General features: G+C 42.5%; 1 protein-coding gene across 1 annotated transcript; it reads right to left on the bottom strand.

Annotated features, from left to right (window-relative positions):
- Window positions 1-802: 802 nt before the first annotated feature.
- Window positions 803-24,641, bottom strand: LOC142370733 (uncharacterized). Its single transcript, XM_075453166.1, has 22 exons — window positions 24,382-24,641; window positions 21,635-21,712; window positions 21,492-21,557; window positions 20,959-21,110; window positions 20,776-20,860; window positions 19,694-19,865; window positions 16,225-16,414; window positions 13,869-13,974; window positions 9,678-9,776; window positions 8,918-8,974; window positions 8,737-8,805; window positions 8,561-8,650; window positions 8,357-8,466; window positions 7,272-7,782; window positions 6,905-6,997; window positions 4,387-6,492; window positions 3,661-3,808; window positions 3,455-3,566; window positions 2,674-2,833; window positions 1,972-2,073; window positions 1,290-1,376; window positions 803-1,194 (listed from the first exon to the last, which is right to left on the bottom strand). The coding sequence occupies exons 1-22, from the start codon at window positions 24,505-24,507 to the stop codon at window positions 1,054-1,056; spliced, it is 4,860 nt and encodes a 1,619-aa protein (XP_075309281.1). The 5' UTR covers window positions 24,508-24,641; the 3' UTR covers window positions 803-1,053.
- Between the last annotated feature and the right edge of the window lie 749 nt (window positions 24,642-25,390).

Raw genomic sequence — 25,390 nt, forward strand, 5'->3', positions numbered from 1 at the left:
AGTAAAAGCTTCCAGGTGAGCGGTTTCCTAGCAACACCCCAAACACCCTTAATGTTCAGGGCTACGTTTGGACCCTTATAAATAAAAAAAAAAAAGATAAAAGTGCAAATTATGCCGAATATCTAGAGCCTGAAAGCTACTGAGCCAATAGTTTAGCGGTAAATAAACACGAGTGTCCAACTCTATAAAAGAAACAACATGCAAACAGGTAGAAAAAGAAAATCAATCAAAATAAATAAATAAAATTAATCAGGGTCATCAAATGTTTTTGTTTCAAGTTTTGATTTGTTTCTGGAACTTTGAGAGAATAAACTGCTATCTAAAGCATATAAGGATCAATAGGGGTTCATCAACATGGCCTCTTCAGCCAAACTTCAACAGGTATTTTTATGAGATCATACACCAGCCTAGATATGATCAACAATATCTTTTTTGGGGGTAAACACACAAGTGTGTCTCATATTTTAGCAGGAGAAAGCCCTGCGTTTTTACTTCTATCAACACAGTTTGTGAACAAACATCTGGAAGAACAGCCTTGGTAACCATTTACTTGTATGTTTGGTAAGATAAATGAATGCTGTTATAAAATTCAACCTTCAGCTCCTAAATCTGCTCAGGTATTTAAGATTTTTGCTCAGAAGTCACATTTATCTTCTAAGAGGTGAGTATGAGTATTCCCTTCTGCAGTAAAAAAAAAAATCTGTACATAAAACAGCAGATTTCATGTGAAAATGGATTTCTGGACTATTTAAAATAAAAGCTCCGTACAAGGAAAGGACACAGATTGTTTCTGTTGAGACGCTTTAATTGATAAAAATCAGTTAACAATACCAAAATAAGTTAAAGTGTTAGCAAGAAAAGGTGTTTCATTTCAAATATTCAGTTGCTTAAAAAAAACAGCATTCATACAAACTGTGACAGACTGACAAAATATCTGCACATTTAAAATATATTACAACCAGGAACACTTATTATAGCAGTAACTGTTAAACACAAACACAGAAATATTTATTACAAAGAGAAAATAAAGAGGAGTAGGAAGAAACTTGAGGCTCATGGTGAAGTTTGTCCCAGAGCCTGATGAGCCAGTCGCAGGTTCTCTCTCAGCTCTTCAGCCTCTCGGTCTGCCTTCGCTCTGACGATGCTCAGCTCAGTGTACACGTCTTTGTACTTCTTTGTGGCATTCCTCTTGTCCTGCGATGAAACGGGGACGAGTTTTATCACCATTAGATCATCGTCAGTAAAATCATGACCGCGGCAGCTGGAATATAAACAAATACGACGCTCGCCTTTAGTGACGACTGCACCTCGTCCTTCAGGGACCTGATTTCCTGCTTCAGACACTGGACCTCAGACTCCTTCACTCGCAGCGTGATCTGAAATAACAGCTTTGAATAAAACCGGCTTCACATCTGTGAAGAACGGAAGCAAGAGTCTGGAGCCCCTCTAATTTGATCGCTCGGCCTCCAGCTTTGCTGATATTTCATTCGTAAGAAAAGTTAATTAATTCCAGGATGACTCATCAGCATTTTTTTGTAGTTTTCCAGGAGATTACAAACTCTGAAACATCAAATCTAATTTCACGGACACTTAAAGAGAAACTGAATTAAAATCAAACAACAAAACACACACAAAAAAGAGAAATATCTAATCAAACTTTTAAAACCTGCATTAAAAAGTATGAGAGGAAGTAGGTTCTGGAAGAGAGAGAAGTCTGGATTTAAGAGCATCCACAGATTCACCCTGAAGATGATCTATGAACTTTTAATGTAGGATCAGTTAGGGGGGTTATGTTATGCCCGATAAATCTGGGAGCATCTCACGTTCATCTGAGTTTAGACAAAGTTTTTTAACCCATACAAACGAAGCGGAGTAAAGTTTAATTTAACTGCTTCTCTGGAATGTGGTGGAATCGGACCCTGAAGTCACATGACTCCACTCAGTTACCTCCGCTTCAGAGGACAAACTCACCTCCATCTCGTACACGCCCATCTTCTGACTGAGCGGCAGTGCGTCCTGTTTGGCCAGCGAACACAGTCTGGTGATCTCTGCAGCCAGGTGACCGCTCAGCTCCTGGACAACACAAAAGCATCACAACAATCAGGCTTCTGTGTGTCCAATTCAGTAGAATGAGCTATACTTTACTAACTGTCTGTTTTTATATACAGTAGGTGCCTCAGTTGGCTGTAAAGTCATTTAAGTCCATTTTAAAACACAAGATTTAAGACTGCGAAACCAGGTTTATTCAGAGCCAAGAGCAGCCCGGCTTTTTGAAAGTGTGGAGGTACGATTACATCCCCAGTACCTGATTTAGTCTGAGCATCAAAGCATAAAGAAATGCCCATAAATGCACCAATAAATCAGAAAAAACACTTCATCACTTGTCTGAGAATCATCATTTTTCTGTATGAACGTGACGCGGTGATAATTATCTTTCCATCTGTGGGTACACTACAAACAGGGACGGCTAATAGTTAAACAGTACACTTTAAATTGTGCTTTGCACCTTTAAAACAAATGGTGCAAAGCATAATTTACTTCCATTTTCCAAGAAGAAGCAACTCATAATCCATGCCGGAGAACTGTTTAAATATTACTGTAATTGTATCCAAACTCCACATAAACAAGTCTTTAAATTCAGGCACATGGAGACCACAGGACCGCGTGCATCACCTGGTTTCTGCTCCGCAGGTCCTGGTTTTCCAGCTGGCACAGACACAAGCCTTTCCTCTCAGCGTCCAGAGCCTGGACAAGATGTCTGTTCTCCAGACATTTAAGAGAGAACTGCTGGGACAAAACGTCGAGCTCCCGCTGGTAGGAGTCCAGCTCCTCCCTTCAAACAAAACAAATACAAATGAGACTCATCTACGTCTCCGTATGAAGCTGGACAATTCACACAATACTGATGATGAAACCTCTTTCAATAGGGAGATCTTTAATATAACGCTTGCAATATTTTGGCTGTTTACCAAAACATTTTAAAATGACTGTTCTGCACCACAAAAAGCTTTAAGTATTGACTGAACAAAAGGTTTAGATATTCATTTGAGCAACTCTCTCTTTTAGCGGGTCAAATTGTAATAAGACAATGATAAATTAAATAATCTGCTACAGAAACTAGCAGGTGGAAATGTCAGAAAATAGCAGAGAAGTTAAAGTTCCTACAATACTGCCTCATCTCCTTAGCTGCTCTTTTGTTTTGCTTTGTCTGTCACTCTCTTGATCAAATGTCACAGAACTCAGGAGGAGAGTTTGTGACTTGTTAAATAAAACCTTTGTTTTTTTTTTAAAGCTTTGAGGTCATCTCTGCAGCCTGGACCGGTCCAGATCTTTCAGGGTGTTGTGTGAAGTATGTCTTTGCACATTTTCCCTACGCCTGACATGTTTTCTTCAATAACTGACAGCTCACTCGTTGTCCTTACATCAGTGGTTTTACACTGGTTTTTAAAGCTACCTGTGATGTCTGTGAATGTCCTCCATCTGTGCGTTCCCGTTCTCTGACTGGCATCTCCTCTGGAGCTCCCTCTGCAGCTCCACCCGGTAAGCGCTCTTGATGGCTTCGATCGCTGCGTAAAGGAATAAGAAGGAACTCCAACCGTGAGCAGCTTGTGAGAAACCCTGACTCACGCTGTTCAGATTTAATTCTGAACTCTGACCCACCGGTGACGGTGGCGGCGCTCTCCTCCTCCAGCAGTCTGTCTTTCTCCATCAGGAGGCGCTCCACCTCCTGTTGGTGGACACGGTGCAGCTCATCCACCACCTTCAAGTGAGACTCCTCCATGGAGGCAAAGCCACGCTCACAGGCCGCCTGAAGGCACAAGAAACGCTCACAGTCATCGTGACGTTACGTCTTTTTACCCGTTTTTCTACAAACACGGAGAACCACATCTGGCATCAGTTGATGGGCACTTAGAGAAATAAATAAACAGGATTTCTTCTTGTATTTCTGATGTTTGCATCATATCTTTTAAACTGGCTCAGACTCCTGCAGTGTGTCCTGCTTGAATGAAGGTTATTGCATTTGGTTTTTGGTGCACACGCTTCTCTCTGTCCAACACGACACAGGTCAGAGGTCAGAGGTCAGAGGCAACACAAACCTCATCCTTAAAAGACGACCATCAAATCCAGCTTCCATCAAACAACTTAATGTTAAACTATTTATTTATAAATATTATTATTTAGTCTGACTTTTCATGAGAGATATGCCAGCAGAGGACAATATTTAACCCAAAACTGAGGCCGATTCCACTAAAAATGATTCAGAACTAACATTATTTCATTTATAAAAATCCTCCCTGAACTACAGATCATTTGTGAGTGTAAAAGGTTAGTGCTAGTCTTAAATAGAGGAAACAGCAGTTTCACTGTAGCATTAGCTCGACCTACCTTCAGCTTCTCCATCTCCGTCTCATGCCGCTGCTCAGCGCTCATCTTCTCATCAAGCTCTTCTTTCATTTTGTCTGCTAAGACACACAGCTGCTCCTCCAGCTCCTTCACTTTTCTTCTCAAGTAGGAAATTTGCTTCGTCTCAATGTTTTGATCTTCTTCATCCATTTTCTCTGAGAGTCCATTTGAGAGCTTTTGCACTCCTGAAGGACAGATTTCCATTTCCTCTGCAGGCCTTCCCTCTGTGCTCTGCAGCTCTGCGTCTGCATCGTGGTGGCACCTCTCCTCGGTCTGGCAGCATGTGTTAATCATAGCACCCAATGAGGCCAATTGTTTTTCCTCCAAGTCTGACAATCTTGCCTTTAGCTGCTTGTTTTCCTCCATGAGGCTGACACAGTTGCAGCACAGGTCTCTCTTGTGTCTTGACTGCAGCCTGTTTAGACGACAGCAGTACAGCGCTTCAGTCGCTACAGAGTGAAAAACCGAAGCAGGACAGGGATGCTCTGAAAAGAAAAAATCGTACAGCCTGTCCGCAGCCGGCTGCAGTCTGTCGAGCTCAGACGCGCTGATGGAAGAGATCTGATTTAGCAAAGAGATTTTCCTCTGTGTGACCACTTTCAGATGCTCCATCTCACACAGCTGCTTATCAAATGCCAATAAGCTGCTTTTGTTCGTCTCTGTGCTTTCTGCTGCCGTGAAGCTTTCACTGTTCCACATGAAGTCCAAATCTTCCACGGCCTCGCTCTCACATCTCCCCATAACACCTCCCCTCACCTCCTCTGAATGAAGAAGCAGGTCATGACCTGCCAGCAGCATTTGTTTCTCTAACATCAAACACTCAGTCACCTTCCCCATTAGCACGTCCACTGGCTCATTCATTTGGGACGGATCATCCTTCAGTCTGTTGAACAGCAAACCCCAAAGCTCCTCCTCCCACCTCAGCTGACTCACTACTGCAGGACTCTCCTCCTCTTCCTCAGTTTCTTTCACAAAACCCAACCCATCAAAGACCTCGAGTAGTTTCCCCAAAGCTCTCAGCCTCATCACCATCATTTCTATCACTTTCTGGAGCTTTTCTTCACCAGAAACACTCCCGTTCCTTTCTTCTTTGTTCAGTCTCTCCCTCTCAAACTCCTCATGGAGCCTCCTGATTTCAGACTCTGCAGCTCTCTGAGAGCAAACTTTCCCTTCTTCCTTCAGCTCTGCATTCTGCTGTTGGAGCTCTCTGCGGGTCAGCTCCGACTGTTCGAGCTTCCTTTCCAGCTCCGTCAGCTTTGCTTCAGTAGCCTCAAAACAACGCAGCAGGTATCCCTCTGTTCTCTCTGCGCTGTTTCTGTTTTCATCTTCTGATCCTTCGGTTTCTGCCCGGTTTTTCATCCGCAGCAGGACTTCTGCCTCCTTCAGATTTTCCTCCAGGGAGGTTATCAGCATCTGGGCATCCAGGAGCTCCTGGTTCTTCGAGCTCAGCTCCTTCTCCAGATCTTCGAACCTCATCGTTCCCTGTTGTTCCACTTCAGGAAGGTGATGCGGTTCAGTGTACCTGCTGCTGAGCTCTGCTTTCAGCCTTTCTATCTCACGGTCCGCCTCAGTCAGCTGGTTTAGCATCTCCTGGTTGTGCTGGTTGAGAGCCACGTTTTGGCTGCTGAGCAGCTCCACCTCTTGGGAAAGCCTCTTCAGTAACAACTGGTCTGGAGCTACATGGGTCAAAGTACTGTCAAAATCACTGTTATTTATTTTTGTTTCTGAGCTGGAGAACAGCTGACAGTCTCCTCTGTCCAGCTGATTCCAGGGATGGGTTGAGGTATCGTCAAAGTTTAGTCCTGGTCCATCAGTCTGACACAGTTCATGTTGGCTGTCAGATGCAGGTGAGACTAAAAATGTGTCTGTTGTCTCAGGAATTAAGTCCTCCAGTTCTTGTAAACAGATGCTGGGAAGCTGCGGTTCTGATGAAGATGATTTGAAGTGAAGCTTCTCCTTCACATCCTGTCTGATGTGCTGCTGCTCAAACTGCTCTGTGGTTTTGTATGAATCCTTTAAGCCTTTTACTGGCTTTTTATTCACGTCTGCAGTGCAGAGATCTGCTTCAGAACAAAGTGGAGGCTCCAGCTGAGAACGAGTACGAGGAAAAACAGAGGAAGAAGACAATTATTAACAGTTACTCCAACTTAGATAACCTACCCGGGAAAAAAAAAATCATGTGAAAACCTGTATTAAGTTCACCGGAGCTTCAAAATCCCTGAAGTTTTTATAAATTTCTTCAAGTTTGGTAAAGAAACACATATTTATAGCAATAAATAACATTTTACTTACAAAATACATTGTAGGTAAAAACAGGCTTTTCATAAAATGGTAAAGTTGAGGTTTGGATGTCTTCAGAAGTAATCAATGAAAAATACAAATGTAAGGAGTTCTTCAGTTGGTCAAACTGGGAAAGTTTGATGGTGATACCCAGCAGTACCCGTGCTTCCACTAACTGTCACCCTTGAAAAGCAGATTTCATGCATCTGCATTTTCATACCTGCTGCCGACTGCATCCGTCTGCACCGAGCTGAGCTTCCAGCTCGAGTCTGCAGCGCTCCGACTCAGCCAGCTGGACCTTCAGATCTTCAACCTCAAGTTCAAAAGTTCAAAAGTTAATACACAGTTTAAAATCGCTCTCATCCAAAACAAGCTCAATGAAGCCGACATTATAAACATCTAGAAGTGCAACCATAAATTGTCAGTAAAGTGGTATAATACAATTCAAAGCTGTGTTTTTGACAGTATGAAGGTAGAGAAACGAACAGAGTGGTTAAAAAATAAATAAAAGAAAGTAATGATCTACATGAAGTTTAGAATGTGCAGTTCTTTCATGCTGTGTGCTGTAAGGTAACCTCTGCTCTCACCCCCTTCCTGTAGCTGTGCAGCATCTCCTCCACCTCTGCTTCGGTGCGCAGCGGCACCGTCCGCTCCACTCTGAACATGGCCCTCTCCACCTGCTTCCAGCAGTCCTCTATCTCCTCCTCCACTCTTTGCTGTGACTTTGGACTCAGTGCTCGCACAGTGCTGCCCGCCATCTTCTCGCTGCTCTCTTCCTGTCCGAAAGAGAAGCCCAGCATGCGCTCGTACTTCTTCCTCCTCTCCTCCCGCCTCCTCCGTCTCTCCAGGTCGTCCAGCTCCAGCGAGCGCAGCGGTTTGGTTTCCTGGGTCTCTGCGTCCGCCGTCGGTTTGGTCTGAGGCCTGAACTCGGCCCAGTCGAAGGTTTTGTAGTGGCCTTCCTGCCGTCTCTCCTTCACGCTCCTGGGCTTGGGGTGAGGGTCTCTCTCTGTGGGGACAACCGAGGAAGCAGAGTCCTGCGTCACGTCCGGTTTGGGCAGGACCTCAGGTGGGCTGCAGGAAACGTGGTGGCCAGATAAACTGAGAATAAATCAAAGTGGTTCGCAGAAAACATTCAAAACCCTTTTCTAAAGCATCTGCTGTTTTATTGTTGCAGATTTATTCTGTTTTTAAATGATTTTAAATTAAGAAACCAACTTCTGGGCTGTTGGTTGGAGAAACACTATCTTATCATTATCTCTCCAATGTAAGACACAGACAGGTAAAGGATGAAAATATGAACATGAGCTTTGTTTTTCTGTTCCGTCTCGTCCTCTCACCGTCTCAGAGCCTTTGAGATTTACTGTATGAACATTTGGAGTGACTGTAAACGATGCAGCTCCCCCTCCAACATTTTGCGGACAGATTTTAATCTACCTGTTTAATCAATCTTTACATTGTGACAACCAGACTAATAAGATAAACCCTCTGCTTCAGTGAGTACTGGCCTTTCAGATTTTGTGGTGCGTCCTGTGTCGCTTTTAGGATCCTTTAAACTGAGTCCTGTTTCTTTTTTCTCTAGAAATTTTGTGTCCCGTTTGTATTTTTCCATTTTTTCGATCAGTTAATTATTAAATATCTTTAGCCGTTACAAATATAAAGTCTGATTGCTTACCTGGCTACATCAGGAGCGTTCGCTGGGTGCACGTTCTTCATCAGCGCCTGGATCCAGTTCTTGCGGATTCCTGCGGTCATGGCCGACAGCGTGAAGACGCCCTTCAGAGTCTGTGGCATTTAAGCAGTTGATTCAAAGACTTGTTCAGCTCAGCAGCTTAAAGTGAAACTGTGCTGTGTGGAAGCGGTCGGTGTGAAGCCTTACATGGATCTGAAAGCCGTAGTTCCTTTGCACCTGATACTCTGACACATTGTAACACTTTGTTAAGTCCATTTCACCCTTGAGATCTGAAGCCTAAACGCAGACACAGAAAACACCGTGAGGCAGAGAAAGGTTTGACGGCCTCTTTTTTACGTGGTGAAAAATAACAATGCGTTTACCTCCTCAGCTAACGAGTCCCTGTAATATCTCAGACTGTCAGTTGAGAGCACAAACCAATATTTCTTCCACTAGAGGGAAGCAAAAGACATTCAAAAGAGGATGTTTAAAAACTACCGATTGAATGGAAACCCTTCAGAGCACCAACACAACTATAATTAATCATTTATGTGGTTAGTTTACCTGATCATTTTCATCCAGTTTGACCATCCAGCCTTTCTTGAAGTTCAACAAATCCGGCTGTAAAGAGGATAAGAAGAGTGGCTACGACACGTAGATGCATGATACATTTATATTTGATTTCTTATTCAGTTTACAATGTGGTCGATGTCATGCTCCCTTAAGATGTCACAGATTCTCTCTTAAAGCTCCTTCAGAAAGCCTCCTCTCCTCACTCCTTTCTCCTCCGGGCACATTTTAGGAATTGAGACATCATTCAAAATATTTGGCTCAGAGCAATTTCTGGATCAGAGGCAGGAGGACGAAGGAGAGATGAGAAGAAGAGGCACAAATTAAACAAATGAGATGAGACGTGAGGCGAGGAGAGGAATCTGAATTAAGAGGATCGGGGTGATGAGGGACAGATGTGACGATCATTTCAAAAGTTTGTTTTGCACTTTTGTGGACTGTAGACGTTTCATATTCCTTGATCTGTGAGATAAAGGAATATGAAATTTGATCATGGGCGATCATCGTGAGTTTTATCAGTCTATTTGTTTGTCTGACTTTTAACAAAAAAAGGAAATAAGATCAACTAAATGCTGCAACTGATCACTAAATAAGCCAAAAGAAATGAAGCACAGTTCGGTTTGTAAACCCAACCCAGTAAAACATGGTAAAGCACCATTTGGAACCACAGTGTGTGTAAAGGGAAAACATGGCATCAAGGTGCTGCTTTCTGGAAATATAAATGTGAGCTTGCTGAATCTTTCTGGTGCCTTACTGTCATGACTGTGTCTGAGGTCCTGCGGTCCAGAGACTTGGCTCTTCTCTGTGGAGGGGGGGCATCCAGCTGGGCCATATCTGCACAAGACTGCAGTTTCTGCAGATAGGGAAGAGAAAAAAAAGTCACGATTAAACAGCTTAAATTAAAAAGCAACTTTTCTCAGGGGGAGATTTTCACTGAGGCAGATACGTGAAATGTTTTCTAAGTCAGGATGCAGCCTGCATGCCATCAGCCAGAGTAACCAGCAGGCTGGGTGCTTGGCAGAGATGACATCTTAAGGATTAGGCCTGCTGGAGAGCACTGCGGGGAGTCAAATAGGCTTTTCAGCGCTGCCTGTAAAACTCTTATTCACATCCCAAGTGAACTGCACATAGATGATTAGATTTGGATGTGGAATGCATAAAACAATTTCAGAGAGTACATCGTCTCTGACAGTATGCAGCTTGTGTCTTACATTTTAAAATGATGCTTCCAACCGAGGGTCAGTCTGCTAAGTGATCAGGTTTCACGCTGGCTCTAACAGTACGTATCAGCCCGTTTCACGTCTGGATTAAACAGCATTAAATGAAACAAGGGTGCTTTTTTTTGTTTACTTGAGCCTCTGCTATTCAAAAGATTCATTCTTCTCTCTTACATAACCACTTTAATGAGAAAAAAAGGAGCACTTTAATCGCTACAGAACCTCCTTTGTGCTTTCTTTCCCCCTTTGCATTTACATTGAAAACTATCCAAGGACACAACAGACAGAGGGACACAGCTCTCTGACTGCAGGGTGTGGAAGTGATGTTTTCTGCCTTCAAAACAATCTCTGAACAGCTCAGGAAGAGCTTATCTTCTGCTGAGAGAAGAAGCCTCCGAAAGCTGAAGGGTAGAGGAGAGGAAGAGGATGTTCTGGGAATCTCGAGATAGGCTCCTTTGACCTTCTCCTGGCCACCAAAACAAACGCACCCAAACACACATAAGTCATAACATTGGGTCAAACGTGTCGCTGGTGTATTTAAAAGGTAAATCCTCTGGAATGGGTCAGAAAGCGTCAAAGAATAACAGCTGCTGCTCTGAAGACCATTGGCGTTTCACTCCTGTGGCATTAAGCAAACTTACAGGAGATGGAGGAGGAGTAAGTTAAGTCTGGTTTCTGTCATAACAACAACACGCACTTACTCCACAGAGCAAAACTGGCATGTTCGTGGTGGTAAAAATAAAACAAATCATGGCCGTAAACCAAAGAGGAGTAAATAAAACCATTTAAGAAAAAAAGTAATTACCAGGATCTGTAGAACAAGTTTAAGTTAGTCCAGCTTTCAGAGCTTCCCTGAGTCCCTTTAGGCTTGCGGGAGACAGTAAAGTAAAGTTGAACAGCAAATTCTACACATGAAACACCTGTTAATCTCTACAAGAAGTCTAAAAACCACTCACGTCCTGTCAGACCTGATCCAGAATCTGTAAAATGAAACATGGCTTGTCGGCAGCCATATTATGCTTCTTGTGTTTTTCCCTCTCTAACAGCTGACCCACCATTACAACGTGACGGGCCGTATAATTAAACTACTCTTCTTGTCCCAGTATACAAGCACTGGAGGGTGATCGATTTATTGACCAAAGAATGTCCGACTTCGCTATGACAGGTGGCAAAATCCCTCCTTTCAGCTCTGCTAGTAAGAGGCTTTTTCTTGTTGACATATTAAGACCAAAACAACTGACAGATCATTCAGCTGGTGACAAACTGCTTCCGTGTCTAACAGAGAGCTTTACAGCTCTGTACATTTCATTCACACTTTAGAAATTCCAAATTCTCCATGCTGTTGCTGGAAATTCTCCGTTTTAGGCTTCTTTCTTCTCCACAGTACTCAGACCCACCATCACCCACACATTCGATTTTTTAGAAAACGAGATTTTCACAAAAGCAACTTGCATTTCACCTACAATCTTAACCAATCAGCTGTTGGATTAGAGCCAGGAGTTTTCCGTGCCTTTCTAATGACTCACCGGGAAGGTGTTTTAAACATGTCCTACTGGGAGGAGGCCTTGGGGCAGACCACGGACCTGCTGGAAAGATTATCCCTCTCAGGTGGCTTGGGAATGTCTGTGTCCCCCCCAGGAGAGCTGCAGTAAGTGGCTTGGGAGTGGGAGGTCTGGGGTCTCAGACTGTTGCTCGGTCCAGATAAGGGGCAGAAAAATGGATGGATGGATTCTAAAGATCAGGCAGAAATCTAAGGCCAAATGCTCTGTGCCAGACTGTTAGGTGATGGAGTTTACTCGTCATAAAACCTGTTGTAATGCCTGCCGTGTCTTAGTCGTGGAAAATCTGAGCTCATCTGTGCTGTACGATATGCTGAAAGACCTCCTTTGGTTTATTTTCTAAATCCCTTCTCAGGATCATGTTCGTGTGGGAGGATATGTTACCAGAGAAACGTAGTCTGACAAACTTAAATCATCTTTGGGAAACAGAAGAATCTGAAAATGCAAAACGGTTGCTCTTCCTTTGTGTATCACCCTGTGGAATGTTTCTGATTCATGTTTTGTTATACTGTAACACTCAGACACTTGTTAGGGTTTACTCACCAACTTAATCACTGGGGTCCAGCCCAACAACACACAGTGACTATGATTCACAAACAGATGTGCAGCTGAAAACAGCAAACGGAGGCTCTACGTATCTCTGAGCTTTTTCTGAGTTTGTCAGTAAACAGAGGCCATCGTGTCATACTGCAGCTTTAGCAGAGCTTTGACAGTCTCGTTAAGAGTTCACAAGATCCGTGGCTCTTGATCCACGGAATCTAGCTTGACTCCTGAGGAATCCCTCGAAAAAAGTTGTTCAGAGGAATGCCGCCTTGCAGATTGCAGCCGGTGGGCTGAACGCCTTCAGGGCATCAGAACCAGTTTTTGTTCAGAAACGAAAAGCTGCGCTGAATGATTCAGCGACTCTCTCCCACCTGCTGACACATGCACCCGCTCACGCTGGAGGAAAAACATGCCTCGACACAGCGGGATCGTCCTTCCACGCGTTTCATGCCAAACTCTCATCGTCTGGTTTTCAACAGTTCGGACTGAATGAAAACTTTAAAAGGAGCAAAAACACTTGAATGAATCAAGTCTGGTTTCTGGTTTATACACAGACTGACTGATGTAATCAGCCTCTGAGTGGAATTTTTATCTGGGCCTCTGCTGTGTTTGATCAGATCAGAGCTTTAACGTTGGAGTGACGCGTTTCATCCAGAACACCTGGCTAGTTGAGTCTTACAGAAACCAGTACAGCCCACACTGAGCCCTGAGCAAGCCCAGTACAGCTGGATACAGTAACCCATCTTAATAATTACAAAACCACATTATTCAGCACTACCTGTTCATGGTTATTACTGTCCAATGGAAACAAACAAGCTCAGTCAGGAAATACGTTTTTATTCTGGGACGCTGAGGTCAGTAATCTATGACAAATCGCATGACGCTACAACAATAAATGTGATTTCAGAAGTAAATTTTGATCTTTTATCTCTTCTCTGAAATGGGAGTTCTTTTAAAATAAAGGGACGTTGTTTTTTCCCACAAACCAATCAGAATTTTGATCAGTGTGGTTTTAAGTATCCACTCACTGCAGGTTTCTGGGTCGTGCTGTGGCATCTATCTGGCATCTCATGTTTTTACTGGAAATAAAGCAAATATTTGCATTTCTGAACAAGCTGAACTGGTTCCTCATTTACTGGCTGAAATATAATATCAAGAGATGCTTCATAAATCAGGGAACAAGCTTAAATAACAAGCTCCTTTAGAGACTTACCATGAAAGGCAAATACAACTAGCACAAGATTCTGTCAGAGAACCAAAACATGTTTCATGAGTTACATATTGTCGCTGTCCAGTGAAAACCATGACAACATGCTCCATGGTCTGGAAAAGCTCCAGGAAGAACTGGGAGACTCCCACTCCCTCTGCGAATGTGGCTTTTGGTTTGAGGTGCTTTGAGGGGTCAACAAAACTGGAAAAGTACTACAGAAATGGAGTGAATTTATAGTGTTGCACTCATTTAATCACATTAAAGGTGACAGAGGGGGCAAGTTCAAACCCTGACGTGAAATACCTCTTTCATCTGTCTGACCTGCCAATCAGCCAATCAGATGCAGAGGAGTGACACGGCTCGACCTGCCTGTGTCGTAGCGTTTGTCGTGCTTGGTGGGTGTGTGGTGTAGTTACCTCTCGCTTGCTGGTGCGAGCCTCCGTCCTGCCCTGCCTGGAGACAGCCGCCCCCCCTCCGGGCTCCTTCTTCGTGGCCTCCAGTCCCAGCAGCCGCTCGGCTGAGCTGTCAGGGCCAGAAAACACAAACAACTAATTAAGAACTGACTGAGTACAACTGACTGAGTACACTCACGTTTTCTTCATTTGACACTGTTAACAACTAACTGCAAACAGGTCATTTTGTTTGTAGTTCATGGCTGACAATAATTAGAAAATAAATAAACATATAAGGCATATTGACATGGTTTAATTTTCGATTAATTCACAGCACGGTTCTTCAGAAGGAAAGCAAATACCATCGAAAATACCAATGTTGATGTCTAGCAAGATATGAGTTCCTAGGAGTCAAACTTCCTGGAACTTCCTCAGAACACACACTGTTTATGTGGCCTCACACACAGGTGATCCCTTACATAATTTCCTGTAACACCTGTGAAACACTGAGCATGACAGCTCGATAATGAACTCTAAACAGCGCCTGTGCAGCAGAATCCCGGAGACTCAACACTGCTGCTGCTGCTGTTGACAGACTGAATGATACGTGCTTTGCACAGAGTGACAGTCGGTAACACACAGGATATTAACACAAAAACAGCCTGAAACACACGACTGTGTGTGTCTCCAACAAGGAAGGTGTGTGTTATCTCAGTGGCAGAAGTAACATGCTGCATTTCCGAGATATTTTCAGTTTTATAAACACGGATTCATAATCAACCCTCCGAAGGATCCCCTGATTTTTTTAATTGCTTACAAATGTCAGGTATGTAAACATGGTATAAGACACACGGTTCATTTAAAAATGCAGCTTTACACCAAAACAACACTGCTTCTCTTTTGTTGATACTATCAGTACTTAAAATGATACATAATTCGGTTTTTAATCCTGGAAATCATTCTAAAATCACAAAAGAAAAAGAAAAAACTATGCCAAAAACACATTAAATTCACACACACGTTTCTGTTTGTAATCACTTTTGAGATGAAATTTCATTCTTAACATCCTGAGACCCTGTACACTCAGGTGAGGCCATAGATTTCCACAAGAAGTACTTCCTGTTTAAGGACAAAGTTTTATACTTATCAGGCCCTGCTCTTTCCAAATAACCAGGAGAAATTTAAAATGTACATAACATCAAAGCTCGGGTCTCAGGAGGATACCAATTACACATAGTGAATCATCAGGGTTGTGCACATACACATAGTAATAAACCGATTTTACGCTTTTATGAAACTAAAAGTAAAAGTGGAAGGCAGAATAAATATTACTTTTACAAAAATGTAAAGGATTTTTCTGCAAATCCTCGACAGTCTCTTTTATTTGTTCATGTTAGCTTCAGAGAACACTGGTTACTCAGTGCGCCGAGTCACACTCAACATATTTAAAACATTAAAACATTGTAAAATAACTCCTCACTTGTGACTTGTTCCTTGCTAATTTGTTTTTAGCCTTTAGTCTTCCAAACATCCAAAAGCAGTTAAACAGTCTGGCCTCCTCAGACTGAGGTTTCAGAATAAAGCCCGCTGCGTCTCATAAGCTGGGCGAAGGATCTGTTACTGTTTGTTTGAGTTAGAATTTTGTAAATATAGTCCTATTATCCAAAAGTTTGACTCTCTCCATGAAAAACTGACTGAACAACATGCTGACAGTGAGCACTTTTGTTGTCATTTTCAGTCCAACCAGAGTCCAAACACAGACCCTGCCTCATGTGGGTCCAGCCAGCGCTGAAACCCTTAAAACTGAGCCTGAACTGAGGTCTGCTCTCTCTGACAAGCAGGCAGACTGTCAGCGTTGAGGTCATGAGAAACAATGCTGCAGATATCTAATTACACCAGCCTTTTGGAATTTCTGGCCTTATTTGGGGGGGTATAAGTATTTTGTGTTTTTGTTTCCCAAAAAGGCAACAAGAGTGAAGAGCTGACATGAATCCTCCTCATGTGACCAGTTTACAGGCTGCTGGGGCACTAACTGGGAGGGTTTCTTTCAGCTAAATTTAAAAATGCAGCAGTCGGATCTCTAATGGAGGGGTAGAGCACGAACCTTTGATCTGGCGTTTAGCGGTGTGTGATGGCTGTTCGGCTTCATACTGGGGGGGGAACAGGGAGGCATTGGATATCCTTTGTGCTAATTGCTTGCACATTTACCCATTTCCCCTCTGCTAGTGCACTTTAAACGGCTGTTAGCGTTAGCCACAGAATACATGCAAACATACAAGAGAAAATAAAAAACAGATTGCTCCCAAACTGAGAGGTCGGTGGATTTATTTATGTGTATTATTTTGAAAAATAGTAACCACATCCCTGATTAATTTCCTACCTTCTGTCTTCCCCCTGATTCTGGTTGTTTGCTGTTGTTTGGATGTTGTTTGTCTCAGCCAGCTGGTTGTTGCTACAAGTGTTGGTGCTTCCAGCAGCGGAGTCATCAGGAGAGCTGACCGGGCTGCCAAAACTGTCAGTGCAGGTCAGAGAGCCGCTCGAGACCGGGCACAGGTGGGAGTTTGTGTTGCCTGGAGAGAGAAAACATCACAGAGAGGGTTCATGTTGTTATATATACCCAGAACAGGAAAATGAAACCATAGCTTTGTCTGTGTCTGTATCTGTTTAAAGAACACTGAGACCCAGTGTCTCTGCCACTAAACCGCTAAACCAGACTCTCCAAAAATCAAATATTTATTTTTTTCTATCATACAAAAAAACTTTAATACGACACTGCAAAACCAACCTCTACTGGACCTTTAAATGGCAGGTTTTAGATGAGGATTTTTAAGATGTGGTGTTTTACATTTCTTTCATTTTTACTCCCATTAGCACCATGAAGAGGGCACCTCCTATTTGGTACTTACAAAACATCTCTCCACGTGTTAATGTAAACTATAATCCTTCTTTTAAGCCTGTTCACTTGCACTAAACCTTGTTGTGTAAATGTGTGGTTGTTCGTCAAAACTAAAGCATACCTTCTTTCAATTATATGGTTTTACGTATAAAAAAAACAAAAAACATGGAGGATTCAGGTGTGTGTTAACACAATGCCAAGGAGGAAAGACTTCAGCAATGATCTTTATGAGGTCATTTCCAAACTATTTCCATCATTCTACAGAGAGAAAGATTATTCACAAGTGGAAAACATTCTAGACAGCTGACAATCTTCCCAGGAGTGAATGCTAAAGGCCTCAGTTAGCATGTTAAATGTTAAAGTTCATGACAGCACAGTGAGAAAAAGACTGAACAAGTATGGCTTGTTTTGTTAGGGCTGCAGGAGAAAGCCTCTTCTCTCTAAAAAGAACATGACAGCACAGCTTAGGTTTGCAAAGCTGCATCTGATCAAACCACAAGACTTCTGGAACAATGTTGAGATGTGGAGATGTTTGCTCATAATGCACAGCAGCACGTTTGGAGGAAACCAAACACAGCATATCAGCACAAACACCTCACAGCAGCTGTCAAGCACGGTGGTGGAGGGCTGATGATCTGGGCTGGTTCTGCAGCCACAGGACCTGGACAGCTTGCAGTCATTGAGTCCACCATGATCTCCTCTGGATACCAAAGTGTTCTAGAGTCAGATGTAAAGCCATCTGTCTGACAGCTAAAGCTGGGCTGAAACTGCCATCAACAGGACAATGATCCCAAACACAGCAGCAGATCTACAACAGAATGTCTGAGAAAGGAAAGAAGCAAGATGTTGCAATGGTCCAGTCAAAGTCCAGACCTCAGCCTGACTTAAATGCTGTGGTGGGACCTTCAGAGAGCTGTGCATAAACCGATGCTGCAAACCTCAATGAGCTGAAGCAACATTAGAGAGAAAGGCCAAAGGTCCTCCACAACCATGTGAGAGACTGATATGTGCTGATAAGTAGAACTTTGAAAAAAAGGGAAAAAAGGAGGTATAAATCTCCCCCCCTCCCATCTCATCCTAAAACCAACTTTCCTTTTGAAATTCATTTACAAGTTAAGCAGAGTGGTTCCATTTTCAGGTTAAATCCTCATCATTTGAAGCTTCGTCCCCGATTTAGTTTGTTTTTGTCTTTTAAAATGTGAGATTTTAATGTATGAAAGTGGAACGTGTCTTGGGAAAGAAAAAAACCTGCATAAAAGGTAACATTAAGGCAGTAAAGATACCTCCATGTTTGGTTTCTGTTGTAACCAGGAGTTTAAATGCTGACGTTCCTATGGGAACATCAACAGAACCACGCACTGTGTTGAACTGCATGACAGCTAATTTATCATTTTGTTTAGACTCAGCTAAAACACAGAGACTAATAACAGTGACGTCATTGTGAATCAACAAAGAGACAGCAGAGCAAAGAGAAACACGTGTTTAAAAGTAATGCTGACTAAAACACATCCAAACTTGTCTTTGACATTTAAGATGTTTGTGCAACACTGACAAGCAAACAAGTTGAGAGGAAGAGAACATATCTGGCCCATAAAAAAGTGATTCATCCTTTAACCTGGGAAAGGGTGAACGCATGCTGCGTCATGATTTGAAGTTTATTCTAATCAAAAAGGATAAGTCTGCGTTACGCCAACCTGGTGAATTAGCCCTTAAACCCATTAAGACCAAAAACACTATGAAATAAAATGATTAAACCCTAAACTTTGTTGGAAAACAGCCTGAAAACCTGAACAGAACCTGTCGGTTTTTGCTATAATGTTTATTTCTCAGCCTCTGAATCCAGTGGAAACAGTGAAGGCCACTTGACACCTAAAGCCTCTGTTTTGTGTTGCAAGTAACTGCCTTTGAGTGACGTCATAAAATCCCAACAGGTTCTGTCTGAATCTGAAAGGCCGGGTTTATGCTGCACCCAGTCTTTATGAGTGGTTTCTATGGTTCCTACTTTCAGTGCACTCAAACAATCAAGCAGAAAAGCTTCTTGGACAAAAAGCAGATTTTTACATAAATCGTTTTGACCTAACCACTTGCGTGTTCTCCAGAACTGGTGGTTCTTATTACACAAGTGAAGACTATGTGGAAATCCAGCTGCTAAGTTCAAACGTAGCAAATTAATCCCCCTTAATCTCGTCTTGTAAACGCTTTAGGACGCAATCAGGCTGAAAAACGACATTTTTTCAGTGTCTGATTTACTGTTTTGCTCTGTGACTTATTTGTTGACTTCCATACATATTGTGCTTAATATGCCTCAATTAATGGTGGGTGAGGAATATCGGTTTCTGATCTGAATGTGTGATACACTACGGCCGTAGCACCATTCAGAAGACGGAGGGATCTTTGTGTTGGACCTCCGTCTCTCTGATGAAGCAGCCTGTAGTCTGTGGCAGCAGGAGATAATCCAGACAGTTATTACAGGACCTCTGCAGACCCTGCAGTCAGTCTGATGCCAGATGGGCGCTGGTGTCCACTTTGTCACAGAGCAAATCTCCAGCAGAGAGGAATACCTTTTCTGTGCCAATCAGCAAGCCTTTTAGAACTTGTTTAAGAGGTCTTTTATGGATCATGTCTGCTGTTTGGCTGTAATGATGCCTGAAGGTCAGAGACTCAATTTCCTGCACATCTCTCACTGTGTTTCTGTCTCTGTGTTTATGTAAGTTTACTTCCTGTTCAAACACAAACTCCTCCAGCCAGTTCCCACGACAGGGAGTCCCTGTACCCGGTCAACATGCCTGGTTACGAAAGGGGGTTAAACCAAAAGCACAAATAAAAAGCTCAAACTGTGTGAACATCTGCAGGACGTTAGAACAGAGCAAAAGGACAGGAAACGGCTGCGATTGGCTGATGGACACGAGAGCTGGGATCTGAGATGTGCGTATGTGTTTTCTTTTTGCTGTACTTGTGGGGATCCACTCAGGGCCTGGAGGGTCTGCGTTGGTGTCGGTCCAGACGGGGGTCACATCTGATCCACCGGCACGCTGCTCTCCGTGCCACTGGCCGGACTCTGCGGAGTCTTCCTCCGAGGGCGGGAAACTCAGATCAGTCGCTGCCATCTTTGCTGGACTGGGCTCCTGGAGATTGAGACACATTTTTTATTTTCTCTTTGATTTATTTTTACTTTCATTTCCACATTGAGCATCTTTAATACAACAACATTTTCAGCCCCCACAAATGTACATGTGAGGATACGCAGACAGAAAACAACAACTTCTTCTAAACATACATTGATATTTTTAACTGTCCTCATAGCGCTTTATTTTTACATTATACTGCATCATAAACTTACAGTAAGTGCGTCTGTCCTGCAATGGAGAAAGGCTGTTATAAATAGGAGGGGGGCATGTTTTATTTAGCCAAGAGTCCAAAAATCTAAAACTAATAATAACTCTGAGTCAGGGGGAGAGTCTTGGTTTGGGCCGTGACCTGCGGACCTTTGCTGCTCTTTTTCCATAACTCTCCACTTTCAAACAAGAGCAACGAGAACGCAGAAGAATCTTTAAAAAACATTTAAATATTCTGAGTTATTGTTTATGTTATGTTTCTGTATCATTCAAAAATAAAATTGTATTTTCACTGTTTTCTGTTGTTTTAGACCATATTTATCAATAAAAAAACTAAAATAATTAGACAGCAATGAACAATTGCAGCTTTACTTCAATCAAAGATAAACAGAAAACCCTCTCTTTTAAAAGCTTGGAACAATTTGGATTTTTTTCTGAATCAATTCCCTAAAAAATACAAAAAAAGCTGATTGGTTGTTCTGCAAATCAGTTGTTAGACTGATCTTATTTTGAGGCAGTGCAGCTTTAACATTTCCTCTGGTGACTGAACAAAAATCCTTTGTTTGTTTACAGCCTACAAAAAGAGGTTCATCCTCTGGAGGTTTTTAAAAAAAATCAGGATCTGATGTTCACGTGTGAAATAACAAGAACGGCAGAAACCATAGCAACACACGTAGTCAGCAGACATTTTCTTTGCTACCTGATTGGCGACGGGTTCGACTTTACGTTTTTTCTTCTGATTCTGTTTGTTTGTGCGCAGATAGACGGCGAGCTGTTCACTCCACCTGGTGAAGACAAATGCAGACAACACATCACACGGGTCAGAGGCAGGAGACGGGCAACCGTTAAAGCTCCTGGAAGCTTTCTATGATGGTGTACTGACCCGTTAATGATCTCTTTGCTGTCACCACGGATGAATATCTCCTGCTCTGCGGTGACGAAGCAGAGAGCGTTTCTCTGGCCCGTCCTGGGCTCAGCGTCAGTGATGTCGGTGCACAGATTCATGTTCACTGTCCCCTGTGGCAACGTGCTCGGCTGCAGGAGAATCAGAGCATTGAAATCACTCAGCCAGAGGTTGCAGAGCACATTCAGGAATCATGTTTACTGTGGCTCTGCTGCTAAGACTGACATCAGATGAATGACTGCTGAACAGAAGGCAGTTTGTGGTGTTTAGTGTTGAATGAAAGGATGAGGGAATTAGATTTGAGGGGATCACAAAGAGAGAGAGGGGGGGGTAGCATTAAAGGACCGGCTTAGCCAAAGTCATCTGCTGCGGTTCTGCATACAACATCTGGCCTAAAGATGGCTGCGTGATCCCAACACACTGCAGATGCATATACAAAGTAAGGGCATCAGGTCTGTTACAATTCAGTGTTTGTGTTTGGTTACAATTTCACCATCGGAGCCGTTTCTTACCAGTTCGTCCAGGGCATAGCTCAGGCTGCCGTGTTCGTACAGGATGAAGAAGCGCCGCTGCCATTTCTGACGACAAAACACAGGAAACAAAGTGACCACGTCGCTGTGGTTTCTACAGAATGCTGAAAGCCACAAAGTCTTACCCTCGACCTCTGCATGGGGTTGTCAAAGTCGGTCCCCACGGGAGCCAAACACAGCCAGCCTCCATAGATGGGTTTGGCCTGGAAGGAAAGTGAACAGTTAGCATTCACCAAACACTGTGCCCAGGAGGGAGTCGATGGAGGGATGGTTTTATGCCGTTTGTTTGGTACATTACGCAAGAACAACAAAGCCGAGGTTTGAGGTGAAGCATCCTTTCAGTTGCTTTCAGATTCTAAACATCCACCGAAATTTCTTATTTCTTTAAGGCCAAATGAGTGTTCTAAAATGAGTTGTCAAGTGTAGAATATTTATATCATCATCAAACAAGACAAGCAGCAAACTCTCGTATTTGAGAAGGTGAAAGCGGAAAATATTTACTTTAATACATATCTTCAATCTTATTATCAAAATAGTTAAACTAATTATTGGTGACTGCTCTGATTATCTGTAAACCCAATCAGCTACGGCCTGGTGTCGGAGCCTCTGACAGCGACAGCTAATGGACTGTGGACCTTCGGTGCGGGCAGATATCAAAATATCCAAGCCAAGACCTCCAGATCAGAGCACGGGACGGTGTTTGAACGCAGACAAATTGAACAACTGTAAATAGTTGTAGCATCCTTTGCTGTCCACTTGACTGTTAAATGCGGGTAACTAAACTAAAGGTCAATACTATCTGGACTAGAAACACCAGAAAGCAACCAAAAGTCTTGCTTCCAGATGCAGATCTTCTTGTACCGATTACTGCGCTGAAAAGCACTCAGACTAAATAAATTACTTAATATGCTCCCTGATCATCCAAACAAACCCAAGTATCTGACGTTATTCGATTTTCTCTAAAAGTATTATACACACAGCTTGCAAGATTAAACATGTGAAAACGCAGAGGACACAGGGGCACTTAAAGCCAGCTTTCTGAGAGCCGGGTCGACTGCTCTGTCGGAGCAGCTGAAATTACAGGGCACAGTGAAGCCAGGTATGGGGACGGAGCGTGATGACATTTTCTAACAATGCGAGGCATGCAGGACGCCGTGTCCTTACATCACCTGGACATGACAGGCCTGCAGCTCCCACGTCTTTGCAGGGCAGCTGAAATGCACGATAAATACGTACAAAATAAATAAAAGACACATTCTGCTGAAATGTGAGGTTACTTCATCAGTGAGTGGATCGGCTTTCATCGTTTTCACTGTTTGGCAGATATCCAGTTAGATTTTTTTTTTTTTGACCGAAACCACAGCTGAGTGCTTTCTGGGAATGTAAAAAAAGCAGCCGTCTCTTTTTTTAAATGTAATATATTAACTGATCAATTATCAACAGATCAATTTGTTACGAAAAAAAACAAGATTTTCCACTCATTCTTTGCAAGCAACGATAAGTGCTCTGGTACTGTATATAACCACAATTTTAAGGCACTTTCTTGGAGTATTTCCATTTTCTGCTACTTCTTATTTAGGCTCCTCCACCTTCTACACTCATTGCACACTTTACATTTATCCAACAGCTACAGTCACTTCTCACAGTGAGATTAAACTTCAAATACTCCTTGATTTCAAAGTACAAAAACCTCGTATTTTACAACCTAACCAGAGTAATCCTATCCACAGTCAACAGCGTAGACTACTTATGGTGCATCGGTTTTAATCTAATTATGCAACAAAGTAGAAAGGGGTCTTTTGTCTGAAAGACTACTTTGTTCACTCAACACTTTAAGTACATCAGCAAATGTATTTTCGAAGCGTTCCAACCGAGAAAGAATCGGTGAGGCTTGTGAGCATTTTCTTCTTGACGGAGGAAGAAAATGAATCAGGGAAGATGTGGAAGGAGGCCGTCTTTTCTCTTTCTGTTATCAAGAAAGTTGTAAAAGATTTGCTTTTATGTCCCTCGTTGCCTTTTGACTGTAATCTGCAACCAAAAGTAGCACCATGTGGCACTGAGTCAATATCTTGACTGCTGGCCTGTTAAAGTCACAATATTTTAAATGATAGCCATCGACCATGACCAGATGATCTCATCATCGACCCAGGCTGCTTTGATTAAAGTTATGGCAGGCTCTGAAGTTCGAAACGTATGATAAATTATAGGATTTTATTGAGAAGTAACACATTTTAGTAGGAAAAGGTCTTATTAGTTGGAGTTCCTTTTAAACAAACCTTAGAAGGAATCCCTTTCCCCAATGTTTATGGTAATTTCACACTTTTTGGTAGGTTGAAGCAAAGTTTATACTCCTAATAATCAGCAACAAATCCATGAAGGGATATATGGCAAAGAAAAATCTGAAGTTTAATTAAAAACTGCAATTGACACATTATCAAAGACAACTACCAACTATGACTGACATGTTTGGGTCCTTCGTTTCAATAACATTGTGTAAAAGGAAGAATACCCAAATATTAATTTGCTAAACAAAGTCAAATCATCCCTTCCTTTGCTAATAATTTAAACAAAAGTGTCTAAAACAGTCTTAATATGGCATTAATCAATCCATTAACAGGCAAGTATTTAAAAAAAATCAAAGACGAAACTCGTTTTATGCTCCATAAATAGCACCGTTTTCGCATACATTCAAGCTAAAAACAGTGAGTGAATCCTAAAGGAAGCTAATGTTATACATAAGTTGACAACTGCGTCAAAATTTTGATGAAAGAAATTTGTTTTATGGCGTAAAAATCGGTGTCAGAAACGCGGTGTCAGAGGATTAAACGGCAACTGTTGGTCCAGCGGTTACATCCTTTAAATGCTCGCGTACCTGCTCCATGTCGTGGTCGCTCAGCAGATGCAGTTCTCGGGACTTGAAGCAGTTCTGACATTTACTTTTATTAAAAATGTTGGCCTGGAATTTGTTGCAGGGACTCGTCGCCTTTTCCCCGGACATGTTGCAGTCAGGCGCGGCTCTCCCTCACGGTGAAAAATCCAAACACAAGCCGCTCCTCCTGCTCTGCTGCTCGGCTTTGAATGAAGCGGTTTATCCTGGCTGAACATCTGTCAAACACGGATCTGTTGACGACTGTCGTCATGGTCATGTCGTCTGACGTAATATATAAATCACCATTCCACATCCGGTCACAACCTACAAAAGAAAATCATGGCCGGTTTTGTCTTTTTTTTAAACATAACAAAATAAAGATAGCAAATGTCCAGATTACTGACCTGTAACAATTTAATAAAGATTATGTAAAATTAATGGGTGTTATTATCGCCCGTTGTTTGGAAAGCCAAAAGGGTCACAATTCCGCCACTACTACTAGGCTACAACCAAACTGCCATTTTGCGCCACCTGGCGTCTATTAAAAGCAATTACAAGCGTCCCCAAATTTAACTATTTAAGCACCAGGGATTTTTAGAAAAAGAAAACCTCTGCTGTCTTCTGAGTGGATACATGGTTGTCCCTGTGATAGGCTGCCCGGGTTCTGTGCTCCGTGGGGGCTACTGGTGGCCTCATAACTGAGCCCAATTCATGTAAAACCTGTACTATATTTTTGCATGTTCATGCACACATACACATTCAGTCACCCAGTCACATGCTTGTTATACAGTTGTTGTGTCGTCCTGTGGTTTCAAACCATCCATATTCACAGTTCTGTTATATGTACTTGCTGCTTGTGTTTTTTTTTCTGTTTGTTTGTCTGTGCAGGTGCTCCTAATGGTTCTCCACCTGGTTTCCCCACAGAGGCCGTAGGATGTTTTCTGTTTGGTTTCTACAGATATAGCTGCTAATTGTTTGGTTTCATCTCGCGTTTTTCATTGTCGTCTCTGAT

Source organism: Odontesthes bonariensis, chromosome 21 (genome assembly GCF_027942865.1).
Source record: "Odontesthes bonariensis isolate fOdoBon6 chromosome 21, fOdoBon6.hap1, whole genome shotgun sequence".
NCBI classification, from domain to species: domain Eukaryota; kingdom Metazoa; phylum Chordata; class Actinopteri; order Atheriniformes; family Atherinopsidae; genus Odontesthes; species Odontesthes bonariensis.

What these genes read in the sequence shown, in the direction of transcription:
- LOC142370733 (XM_075453166.1), bottom strand. Translation starts at nt 24,507, where the DNA reads ATGTCCGGGGAAAAGGCGACGAGTCCCTGCAACAAATTCCAGGCCAAC. An exon ending in CGGAGATGGAGAAGCTGAAG is followed by an intron (nt 3,809 to 4,386) that starts GTAGGTCGAGCT and finishes TTGTGCCTTCAG; the next exon opens with GCGGCCTGTGAGCGTGGCTT. An exon ending in TGGGCGTGTACGAGATGGAG is followed by an intron (nt 1,377 to 1,971) that starts GTGAGTTTGTCC and finishes CTGTTATTTCAG; the next exon opens with ATCACGCTGCGAGTGAAGGA.